The 12330-nt window shown below is 46.2% G+C and overlaps 1 protein-coding gene across 1 annotated transcript; it reads left to right on the plus strand.

The window, feature by feature from the left end:
* The first annotated feature begins 1635 nt into the window (after positions 1-1635).
* Positions 1636-9097, plus strand: LOC103595103 (transketolase-like protein 1). Its single transcript, XM_008578417.1, has 6 exons — positions 1636-1822; positions 3648-3778; positions 4868-4951; positions 7168-7264; positions 7412-7531; positions 8248-9097. Exons 1-6 carry the CDS (start codon positions 1636-1638, stop codon positions 8418-8420), a joined length of 792 nt encoding a protein of 263 aa, XP_008576639.1. The 3' UTR covers positions 8421-9097.
* The last annotated feature ends 3233 nt before the right edge of the window (positions 9098-12330 follow it).

A 12330-nucleotide genomic window follows, 5' to 3' on the forward strand; every position in this document is an offset into this window, starting at 1 on the left:
GCATGAAAGCCTTTTACTGGTCATATCATTTTTCTCTGCAACTAAAACATGCATATAAATCGATAGTTGTTTTAAAATTTCTTATATCCCATAGGCCTCTGAGCATTAGAATTTTTTTCTTCTAGGTCTATGGTTATTATTATTAGCTTGTATATCAATGGGTAAAATATACTTGTAATTTGAACAAATTACAGATTCTATTCCTATTTTTTCATTTTAATGATGTAAGTACTAAGGAATCTTATTCACATAAATAAGTAGATGGAAATGGAGGTTTTGCTGAAGGAATGTCACTTAATTCTTTTAAATCCTTCCCAGTTGTAAGCCAAAAATCACATAGTGGTCTTTCATTTAAAGTTGTCTGTAAGTCTTTCAATTATGTTGAACGAAAAGAATTGGGAACCACCTGATTTGGAAAAGGATTTGTCATTTGATATTCAAATTCCTCACTTTCTCAACAGCAGTGTGATTATTTCAAATTGTTCTCTTCAGTTTGATCTGGAGGTCTTACACTCCACTGTAAAATTAAAGTGGACGAGACATGCCTTTGTCCATGGGGTCAGGTTGCTGGTAGGTGATCGTTAGGGGGACAGTGGGAGAGGAGGCCATGGGCCCTTTATCTGTCAGATGAATGTAGAACCGAGTTGTTATGGAGTCAGAGATTTTGACTTTGAAACCATCCACAGCCATGTCCCCCTTGGAAAGTCTTTTGTTTACCCCCCTGAAGATGTTCATATTCTAATTTGAAGCCTACAGGGGTATGTGAGGCCAGAGTTCCGGTGGGGGTGGGGTCACCACTGTAATGCAGATGAGAGTTGGCCCGCATACAACTTCCAGAGCCACAGAGCAGATGAGGAAGAGTGTGAGCATGGAGCCATGAGGATTCACTCCAGGGGCCCAGCAGGAGAGGTGCACGATCCAGCAAATCCAGTGAGGCAGCAGCGTGGTCTTGTTGCAATGGCATGGAAACCTAGAGAAGGAAGCGCCCTGAGAAAAGGGGGTGATTTGTTGTGCTAAAGGCTTGTGCGAAGTCAGATGACCTCTTGTGTTTGGCAGCCTTGAGGTTCCTCGTGGGGATAGCAGCTTAGGTGAAGTAGGCCGGGGAGAGAGTGGAAGATGAGAAAGCAGGACAGTGACTGTAGACAATTTTTTGAGACCTTTTACGGTAAAGGAGAACGTAGGCGTGGAGCAGTCTCTGGAGGGGAGGACACGGTGGAGGTGGAAGTGAAGATGGAAGGTGCTAGCATGTATTTGAACAGCAAGAGAATGAGCCGAGAGAAAGGGAGAAGTTGATCCAGCACAGGAGGGGACGGGGAACTGCTGGGGATTCCTGTGGGAGAGCGAGAGAAGGGCGAGGCTCGGGATGAACCTTCCAGAGGTGCAGGGCTGGGGCCTGGGAGGGCGCTGGAGCGAACAGGCAGCTGAGAGAGAGCCCCTGTCTTCCCTTCTTGTTCCCAGGAGGCTGAGGTGAGGGCACCAGCATCGTCTGAGGCAGAAGTGCGGGGAAGGAGGGAGGAAGTGCGGAAGGTTGGACGGAGAGCAGGGAGGGCGCATGCCAGCGCTGCAGAGCACTGCGGAGTGTGCACATTGCTTGTCATGGGGACTGGGGAGGGGGTGACCAGGCGGAGTCCAGGGATGTTCTCATTCGTGTTCTTTGAGTTGCAGGTGAGCGTCGCACTGGGCTGCGCCTACCGTGGCCGGACCATTGCCTTTGCCAGCACCTTTGCTGCCTTTTTGACCCGAGCATTTGATCAGATCCGGGCTGGAGCTCTCGCTGAGATGAACGTCAACCTTATCGGTTCCCACTGTGGGGTGTCTGTTGGTACGAGTTCTGAATGCCATCATCTCGATAACCTTTCTCCTTTACAGAGAGTAGCATGGGATCTGTTGAACCATGAACTGACTTATGGTTCCACAACGTTTGGTTATTCATGACTTTTTTTTTTTTTTTTTTTTTTTAATGACCGGTAGAGGGATGTTAACCCTTGACTTGGTGTTGTCAGCACCACGCTCTCCCAAGTGAGCCACGGGCCGGCCCTTATTCATGACTTTTTTAACAAGTCATACTGTGTTTTAAAAGTCTCAGACACTCTGGAGAACTTCTGAAGCAAATCTCTTGGTGTTACTGTGAAGTGCCCACTTACAGTCATTAAGAAACAATTGTTTGTCCTGAGTGCCTCTTGTGTGGGGAGCTGTGTACTGGATCTGAATAGGGATAATACAGAGTCACCGGATTTTTCCCTGCCCTCAGGATGGTCACAGCGTAACTGGGGAGAAGCAGCTGGGCAGAGGAGAGGCAGGGGGTTTGGAGCAGCCGGACAGTCTGCTCAGGTGGAGTGGGCGCTGGGATCGCCATGCACACCTTCGTGCTTCGGGCGGTGGGGACCCTTGAGGAACATGTGCAGGGACATAACAGCCACGGTAGCAGTGTTCCCCCGGCAGGGTGGACTAGAAGGCAACCATAGGAAACAGCGAGGGACTGGTATAAAGGTGTGCATTAGAAAATTACGGGAGGATCTGAAGAGAGGAGTAAACGTTCCTAACAGATGGAGGGATCCAAAATTGTGTGAAAAGAAAAAAAAGTCGCCAGGAGTTACTCCCCTGTTAGGGAAATGTCAGGGATTCGTGTTCGTGAATGACAGAAATGAGGACGTGGGAAAGATGATGAGTCACCTGACTTGCCTGCCGTGGGACAGGTCATCTAGGTAGATGTGACAGCTTCCATTTGCTGCTAGACTGCTGATGATGCACATTTGGGAGTCATCTGAGCAACTCCCTGAGAGAATGAGACTGGATAAGAAGGTTCTGGGTGGAGCTGGGAGATCAGGCCATGTGCATGAAGCTGAAGGCGCAGGTGGTTGCCCAGGGAGAGAGTAGAGTGAGGAGAGCAGCACTGCAGGGGGGGCCTGGCAAAGGGGCCAGGAGTCCTTGCCATCAAGTTAGCTATGTGGAGAAGGGGCTCTAAGTCCAGTCCAGAGAGGAGCTGGGCTTCTGAGGTTAGACAGTTGTTCTAGGCAACGCAGTTGCACAGGGATGGACCCCTTCCTGGCTGAGAAGAGCTCAGCTCAGTGTATTTTGGGATTTCTCTTTGCACAGTGTTTCTGTCCAGAAACTCTGCTCGCAAATACACCCAAAGGCATCCTTAGTTACAATAGCACCACCAGGGTGCCCCAAAGGTGTGTTAAGCTCATCTACTTTGAAGGCCTGGAGAAATGAGTAAAACCACACTTCACGCTGATGTAGACAATGCAGAAGAGCAGAGAAGGAAAAACAAAGCCTCAGGGGACCCTCCTTAGGAGAAGAGGCTTGGTGGGGCCCGCCCAGGCCACCAGTTCTTCAAGAAGAGAGCATTAAGTCAATTGGGACCATAGTGCCCAGTGACAGGTCAGTTTGTTGATCTGAAAGGTTGGGAGCTTAACCCAAAGTGTTACAGTGAGATGTCAAGGGAGGTAGGTGTGCAGAAGTTCAGTTTGAATGATGAGTTATGTGCACGTTGTAACTGGGCCATTTTGTAAAGCTCTGCTGCAGTTTTGGGCGCCTTGCGGTAATAAGAGTTGTTGATCCTCTCGGGGCGGGGGGTGGGGTAGAGGGTAGGTTCCTAGTGGGGTTGTGCTCACGTTTTTATTGTGCTCACGTGGCTTTCTCAGGTGAAGATGGCCCCTTGCTGATGGCCCTGGAGGATCTGGCCTTGTTCCGAGCCATCCCCAACTGCACTATTTTCTATCCAAGTGATGCCGTCTCCACAGAACGTGCTGTTTATCTGGCGGCCAGTAATAAGGTACTTATGGGGCACTGGTTCAGAAAATGCTTCTGGGCTCTGCTACTAGTTTGGTACTGATGGTTGGGTTTTTTCTGATTTTTTTTTCAGCATAAAAGTAATATTTATTATAGGAAATCTTGGTCTTAGAATTCTTTCCAAAAATATGACCTTTACAGAAACAGGTGATTATGCACATGAACATATTTGCATTGTAAGATACTCAAACAATACAGAAGGAAACTGAACGAAACCTGACAGCCTCATTCGGGGCTAAGCACAAGAAACGGAGCCCTCCGGGTATTCTAAACAGGAAGAGGTTTCACGAAGGGTGCCGATGAAGTCACAGGAGTGAGCTCCAGGCAGGGTCCCAAACGATAAAAGTGTTGGGCTGACATTGACGCTGCCACCACTGAGATTGTCAGACTTAAGACACACCCTACTTGCTGCAGCCAGGGACAAAGAAGCCATGCTGCTGCCGCCACCACCTCTTGACATCCAGAAAGCTGGAGAGCGGGTGGGAGGACATTACTGCAGACGGACCCCAGGTTTCTAGGCCCTGGCTTGTACTTAGAAGCAGCTAAGAAGGGCAAGAGTGTGGCTTTGGCCTCACTCCTCCTGAGATGTCAGGCAAGGGCATTAGATGGACAGAATCAAATTCCTATCTAGAAGCTAGTTGTAAGGGGGACTAGGGAACGGAATCATGTAGTCTTTATCGTCCCAATTTCTCCAACTAACGCTCACCAGACTCCTCTCTCCACCCGCAGCCATGTCCCCTGCACAGGGAACCCTGGGCACAGTTGGGTGTATCGTGCAAGTTCCCTTTCTAAACATTTATAACACATATAGACACTTTGGCTTTTTTTACTTGCTATATCTTGGATATTGTTTTGTTTTATGATTTCATAAATGCCATCGGATTCTATTCCTAGAATGATCGTGTGGTGTAGGCCTGCATCAGAATCCATGGAGCGCTTATCCCTCACTCGAGTGTGTGCTTTGTTTTTAGTAAAGTGTTCAGTTCTCCTTTCCCCCCAATTTTTTTTTTTTTTAAAGTTTATTAGTTTTAGATTTTCTCAACTGTGGCTTGGGTTTTCATTTATGCCCTAGGGAATGTGCTTCATTCGGACCAGCCAACCAGAAACTGCAGTTATTTATACCCCCCAAGAAAAGTTTGAGATCGGACAGGCCAAGGTAAGGATTTGAGTTCTTCAGTGCTATCCAGTATCATTTCATGTGAAGAGAACTACTCTACATCTAGCACAAGGTATCCCCATAACAACTTGAAGGCACTTCAGTGTATTGGCTGTAATGTATCACAGCTTCAAGCTAAACGTAACAGAAACTATTTCAAATGAATAATAGATGTTAGGTTCAGATTTTCCATATCTAAGGCTGGGAAGAAAAGGTAACATGAACCATCTTGGCATTGGAAATTCTGTGGCCCCGAGGCTGGTTTTGCACACAGGATATATAGCCTTGCCCATGATCCTGCTGTTAAAATCAGATTGGTATTGCCGAGCACTTCCTGTGTCTGATGCTTTCACAAAAGCCCTGAAAAGCTGGGATTATCAACTCTGTTTGTAGATGAAGATCAGAGAAGGTAAGCAGCTTGCTCAAGGGTTCACAGCTTGTGAAGATTCAGGCCCAGGCAGTGAGGCCAGCCGATCTGGGCCTGCACACCAAACTGTCCACCTGCTGTTCTGCCTGCCTCTCAGGACTATGCATGGGGAACACCAGAAAAGTCTATAGGAAAAAATGAGTGATTCTACCTATCACCTAGTGAGTGAGGCGTACGGACATTTTGCCATGTTGTGTATGTGGACACTTGAGATCATACTGTGTGGAAAAGTTGTGTGTTCGTGTGTGTTTACACAGTTGAGATCATACTGTGTGGAAAAGTTTTATGTCCTGCTTTTATCTCTATTAATGCCATTAATAGTTCTCTTAAATATATGAAATACCTATAGCCACTCTTGAAGGAGCAACAGGTAACATCCAACTTGATTGTTGAAGGCTAGGCTGCTCCAAAATTCATAGTTGCTAGTACTGAGAGTAACTGTGTCTTAGTTCTAATGAACATAGTGCCACAATAAAGCAGGTATTTCCAGAACAGTCCACCGTGTGCCATCAGGTAGCTAGAAAACATCACTTGAGTGGAAAAGGTATAGTATTCACCTTTAGGGTTAACTACAGGCTCTATTGTTCTCTGTACTCTCACATTTAATACATTTGGGGGGGCGGGGGTGCCTTGACATTTGTATGATTTGCAAAGCTTTCTTATCTCTCTCCTCTTTTTTTCCCCTAATATTTCCCCTGTCCTGACAAAAAGAAGTAAATTTCCTGATGGTAAAGGATGTGAGTTAAAATTGCATGGCATGGATAATTAAAGTGCTGGGTTTTGCAAAGGGTACATAGATGTCTGTGAATGGAAACGTGTATACGTGTTTATACTTTAAAAGACTACAACATCCTCAAAGAATGGGGTGGTTTACAAACTCCTGAATATCTGTACCATCAGCAGTGGTTCTTAAGCTACAGGGAAATATAGAGAGGGATAAAATGAATACTTCCAGATACCTTTAGTGTGGGTGGCTTTGGAGGAAGCAAAACTATAAAAGAAGCTTGGGAACTCTGTCTTTGCTTATTAGTTTGTTTGCTGGTAAGTTGTTGAGAACGTGAGCTTTGACCTCAGCCTGCCTTGGGCCAGTTCTCCTGCTTTGAGATTCTTTCCTTGGCTGCAGAATGGTCCCGCTACTTCACAGACCTTTAGGGAGGCTGTTAGGATTCTCTGAGCTCAGATATGCAAGATGCTTAATGCAGAGCATGTTGCAGATGCCAGCACATTCCCTGGTAACATGTGAAGTGTGTGTGCCTCAGTAAGCTCTCAAACCCGGCCAGAGGTGGTACATTTCCAGGCTGTTTGGTGGGTGTAAGTTAGGGTACGTATCCATGCTCCAGGGCAGATGGGCGGTAGAATCCCTTCTGGTCTCTCTGCCTTTTACTAATCCACCTTCTTTGACAAAGGGTCATTTTTTGTATTCTGTAAGAACTTAATAATTTAGCATTGTAAATCAAGAGAGAAGGTAGATGAGTTTTTAAAACCAATATAAAGTGGGGTATATCAAAAGGAACGTGTCCTGGGGCAGTCCGGTTAGTTCAGTTGGTTAGAGCATGGTGCTGATAACACCAGGGTCCAGGGTTTGATTCCTGTATCAATCAGCCAGCCACCAAAAAAAAAAGTGTGTCCTGGCTTCTAAGTGCATCTGATTGAGTCCTTTTTATAGTGAACCATTAAGGAGTGAAAACTGTTAGGATTGGGGAATTAGGAGCGTAGCAGAGCACCTCCGTTTTGAGATGTACTCTCTACATAGTAACCACAGCATTTTGTTTTGCTGGTGCTATACCAGGTTGTCCGCAAAAGTGTCAATGACAAGGTCACGGTTATTGGAGCTGGAGTTACTCTGCACGAAGCCTTAGAAGCTGCTGATAATCTTTCTAAAGAAGGTCAGTTGGTTGTGTCCGAACATTGAAGTTCAAGGTGGGGGGAGGTAGAACTTCAGCTACCTGTGTACTTTGGTCTTTTTATTTATATACCCGCATACTCTATTCTAAGTCTGCTTCATACACCTGCTGGTTATTGCTGTATTTCAGATATTTTTATCCGTGTCATCGATCTGTTTACCATTAAACCCCTGGATGTTGCTACCATCATCTTCAATGCAAAAGCCACAGGCGGCCAGATTATCACAGTGGAGGATCACTACCCAGAAGGTGTGTGCAGGCCTTGGGAAGGGTTTTCATTTTGTTTTAATGGGAAGCGATTTTGTTCTCCTTGGTTGGAGATGTGCTGTGCTCTCTTGGTCATCACCTCCAGCCTACCACTTGCCCAACATACCTCTCTGCACGTGTATTAGTATGGAGCCATGCCTGTATGCATTTGTGTGTCCCCAGCAGAGTGCATAGTGCCCAGTCACCAGGGTGGGTCAGTGGCAACACAGAAAAGTGGCTGACCTCAGCATTGTGCACAGGGAGAATTCATGAAAAGCTTGACAGTTTTTGAATTTTGAATGATTAACAGTTTGCCCCACCCCAAAAAGTGGGAATAGTGCCTTGCAAGCAGAGAACACAGCAAATGCAGAAAAGGAGTGTGTGCCAGGAAGAGGGGCTGGGAAGGTCAGGTAGAAGGGTAGAAAGATGTGATGAGTCCCTGACAGCTTTGAGAATCAGCACCACAGATTCCCCCCCCCCATGGATCCCAGGGTGAGAGCAGCCCCTGCTATAGGTGGGGGTGGGAGCAATCTGGAGCCTTGCGGTTCAGTATGAGAGTAGAGTTCTTCATGCCATTTGTAGAATGACTGTTCATAAATCAGTGACTGATGGAAGAATTTCCCCCTGTGAACCAGCAAATTCAAAGGCTTCTATATAATGGGGCTTTAAGGCTGACTAGCTGCTTCAAGAAAAGATCCTCATGTCCCTTCCTTCCCTAGGTGGCATTGGGGAAGCTGTCTGTGCAGCCGTCTCCACAGAACGTGACATCGTGGTGCATCAGCTGGCAGTTTCGGGAGTGCCTCAGGGTGGCAAACCGCAGGAACTGCTGGACATGTTTGGAATCAGTGCAAAACACATCACTGTGGCCGTGAAATGTATTGTAATGGACTAAAGTAGCTTGCCGGCTTTGGTCTGAGAAAAGTAGCCTCTTTATACATTTATACTTGTTCCAAAACTATCCTTTAAATATATACTGCTGTGCTTTGTTCTCTTTAAAGCAAAGCCAGTTAATATCTTTCTTTATTCCCGATTCAGAAGTTCAAGATAACTACTTTTCTTTTAAACCATGGCCGCATATACAGATGTTTCTGTCATTTTCAGTCATTTAAAGTGTTACAAAAATTTAAGTAACAAAATAGCTAACAAAACCACCACCTGATACTGTTTTCTGATAAGACTACAGATAACTGGGTTGAGGATCTGTGTAGAGTTAACAGTTTCTTCAGTGTATTTTGCTTGGAAGTAAAGAAAATGTGACTTGAATTGTATACTTCTGTAGCCCAGATTTTGCAGCACTATAACACCGTGATACATACTGCTGTCCCCAGTCTGAGATTCCATGTGCTGCTGTCCTACCTGCAGCGTCCTGGGTAATGTGTGACTGCAGTTGCCCTGGAGTTCCTCTGATGTTTGCCTTCATCTCCCTTTCACAGTTCAGAGGCTGAGTAGCAGTGAAAGCTGTTAGGATGTCCTGGGTTGCTTGTAGGGACTGTTCTGTGAAGAGATTACAGCTGCTTCTGGTGTCCACACTATTGTTCAAGTCAAGTTAATAAAGCATTTCAAAACTAACGGCTTTATTCAGTCTGTCCTTTCTATATGATTCAGTTTCTCCTTGATAAAGTCCTAAGTAAGGAAGGCACTTCTGTCTAAACCAGAAGGAGAGGGCCGGCCCGTGGCTCACTCGGGAGTGTGCGGTGCTGATAACACCAGGGCCCCGGGTTCGGATCCCATATAGGGATGGCCGGTTCGCTCACTGGCTGAGCGTGGTGCTGACAACACCAAGTCAAGGGTTAAGATCCCCTTACCGGTCATCTTTTTTTTTTTAAAAAAAAAAACAGAAGGAGAGAGAACAATGGCCCCCAGCAGTAAAGCTGGAAAAGGGTAATAGGCTGCGGATGAACCACTCCCTACGAAATAGTGGATGGCCTGAAAAGCCATCCCTGAGCCAACCCCTTCCTTTCAGCTGTGGGCACATAAATTATGTGGCCGGAATACAAGAAAAGTTACCAGCCAGATAGATGGGCCCGAACTTCAAAACTAAATTTAAAATTATACTGGATGTGTCTGGTATGTCACATTTCTTATTTTTATTGCCTTCAATAAGTGGTCATCAGGAGTCTTTGGAGCTGTGACCAGTTTGTCTTAGGAATTGTTCTAGAATGTGTGGTAAAGACTGAAGAACTAGCCTGGGACTAGGAGTTCTCTGGGTCTACTTGTTTATTCCACCCCTTCTAAATCATTCAGCTTGGCCTGTAAATAAAATGAGCATGATTGCTCTATTTCATAAGATTTCAAAATTACTTTGTAAAGGGCCGGCCTGTGGCTCACTTGGGAGAGTGTGGTGCTGATAACACCAAGGCTACGGGTTCGGATCCCATATAGGGATGGCCGGTTTGCTCACTGGCTGAGCGTGGTGCTGACAACACCAAGTCAAGGGTTAAGATCCCCTTACCGGTCATCTTTTTTTTTTTAAAAAAAAAAACAGAAGGAGAGAGAACAATGGCCCCCAGCAGTAAAGCTGGAAAAGGGTAATAGGCTGCGGATGAACCACTCCCTACGAAATAGTGGATGGCCTGAAAAGCCATCCCTGAGCCAACCCCTTCCTTTCAGCTGTGGGCACATAAATTATGTGGCCGGAATACAAGAAAAGTTACCAGCCAGATAGATGGGCCCGAACTTCAAAACTAAATTTAAAATTATACTGGATGTGTCTGGTATGTCACATTTCTTATTTTTATTGCCTTCAATAAGTGGTCATCAGGAGTCTTTGGAGCTGTGACCAGTTTGTCTTAGGAATTGTTCTAGAATGTGTGGTAAAGACTGAAGAACTAGCCTGGGACTAGGAGTTCTCTGGGTCTACTTGTTTATTCCACCCCTTCTAAATCATTCAGCTTGGCCTGTAAATAAAATGAGCATGATTGCTCTATTTCATAAGATTTCAAAATTACTTTGTAAAGGGCCGGCCTGTGGCTCACTTGGGAGAGTGTGGTGCTGATAACACCAAGGCTACGGGTTCGGATCCCATATAGGGATGGCCGGTTTGCTCACTGGCTGAGCGTGGTGCTGACAACACCAAGTCAAGGGTTAAGATCCCCTTACTGGTCATCTTTTAAGAAAAAAAAATGACTTTGTAAAAATAAATTGATATAGGGTGATTTTAGAAAATGCAAATTAGCAAAAAGATTTTTGGCCCCAAATCACAATCTTAAGGTAATCAATTTCTTACACTGCATACAATTTGCTCATTTAAAGTGTACCATACAATGGTTTTTAGTGTACTCAGTTGTGTAACTATCACCACAGTCAATTTTGGAACATTTTTTATCACCCACCCCCTCAAAAAAAAACCCATACCACTTATTAGTCACTTCTCATTCTCTCATCCCCTGGTGACCACTGGTCTACGTTCTTTTTGTATGGATCTGCCTTTTCTGGATATTTCATATGAATGGAATCATACCATATGTGGCCTTTTGTGTCTGGCTTCTTTCACTGAGCATGATGCATTTGAAGTTCATCCATGTAGCCTGTGTCATAATTTCATTCCTTTTTATGGCCAAATAATATTTTGTTGTATGAATATACCACATTTTATCTGTTCATCTGCTGATGGATGTTCGGGTGGTTTCCACTTGTGAATAGTGCTGTTCAGAGCTTTCACATACACAGGATTGTGTGTAGATGTATGTTATTACTTTTCCGGTACCTATATACAGCTAGGGGCGGAATTGCTGGGTCATATGGTAGTTGTGTTTACCGTTCTTGAGTGTGAGGTTTGTGTGTACATGTTTAAACAGTTTTGTGAGGAGTAAATGAGACAGTGACTGAAGGTGCTGTGCAATCTGAAGTATTACATGCGAGGGTACTTTAAAAAGTTCGTGGAAAAAGAAAATTTAAAGATAATACAAATCTTTTGAAGTAGCCTTGTACTACAAGCCATTAACACAGACAAGCCAAAACGTGGGTGGCCCTGCTTGGTTGTATTTGGGTGTAAAACGGCAGATTTGGTGATAACTATAGTGGCAGCCCAAATGGAGCCATGATAAAAGTGCAATTCCTAAAGGCAGGAAAGAGCCCCAAAGCCTCAATTCAGGCCTCCTAGGAGGTGCTGGGCAGAGACAGTCGGACAAATGGAAGTATAAGAGGGGCTCAGGAGCCAGGGTCACAGAAGGGAGTGAGCCCTGTTGCCAGCTTGGCCAGTCTAGCTTCAGTGTAGCCAAGGTGTCATAGGTGATGGGGTCAGACGCACTGTAAACTCGTGGAGGCGCTGAAGTGTGAAAGTTCCTTCCTTGTTCGGGGGCCTGGTAATGAAGGCCGGTGGAAAATGCCATGCACCCCGGCCTTTGGCGCCAGCGCCGTCGGCCCCGAGTGCACCTGATGTCTACGCGCCGCCCTGGGAGGATTCCTCCCATGGAGAAGCTGTGCAGCAGGGACTCTGGAGCCACGCTACCTGGCTTCAGTCCCCAGATCTGCTGCTGCTTGGCCGTGGGACTTTGGGTCACTAGATAGTGATGGTAGTGCTGATGAGGGGTGACAGTATGTCATGGGCTGTGGTCGGTATGTTAGAAGTGCCATCTAAATAGTCCCACTTAGACCCGCCCTTGCTACCTGGCCGGTTCCGATCTCCAGCCGCGCCCTCGGCCGCGCCGGGATCCCGGCTGTTCGGCCCCGTCGGGCCCCGTCGGCCCCCGCACGCTCCTTCCCGGCCTCGCTGGGCCTGTGGCGGGCTCGGCGGCGAGTCCGACCCGCCTTCCTTCTCCCTTTCCCCCTCCTCCTCTGCAGCCCTGACTCTTCGCCTGCTC

The sequence above is a fragment of the Galeopterus variegatus genome, unplaced genomic scaffold (genome assembly GCF_000696425.1).
Source record: "Galeopterus variegatus unplaced genomic scaffold, G_variegatus-3.0.2 Scaffold1677, whole genome shotgun sequence".
In the NCBI taxonomy this organism is placed as follows: domain Eukaryota; kingdom Metazoa; phylum Chordata; class Mammalia; order Dermoptera; family Cynocephalidae; genus Galeopterus; species Galeopterus variegatus.

Excerpts from the sequence above, each read along its gene's own strand:
- LOC103595103 (XM_008578417.1), top strand. The coding sequence starts at position 1,636 with ATGTTCTCATTCGTGTTCTTTGAGTTGCAGGTGAGCGTCGCACTGGGC. Across the intron at positions 1,823-3,647 it reads CCACTGTGGGGTGTCTGTTG|GTGAAGATGGCCCCTTGCTG; the intron begins GTACGAGTTCTG and ends TGGCTTTCTCAG. Across the intron at positions 7,532-8,247 it reads GGAGGATCACTACCCAGAAG|GTGGCATTGGGGAAGCTGTC; the intron begins GTGTGTGCAGGC and ends TTCCTTCCCTAG.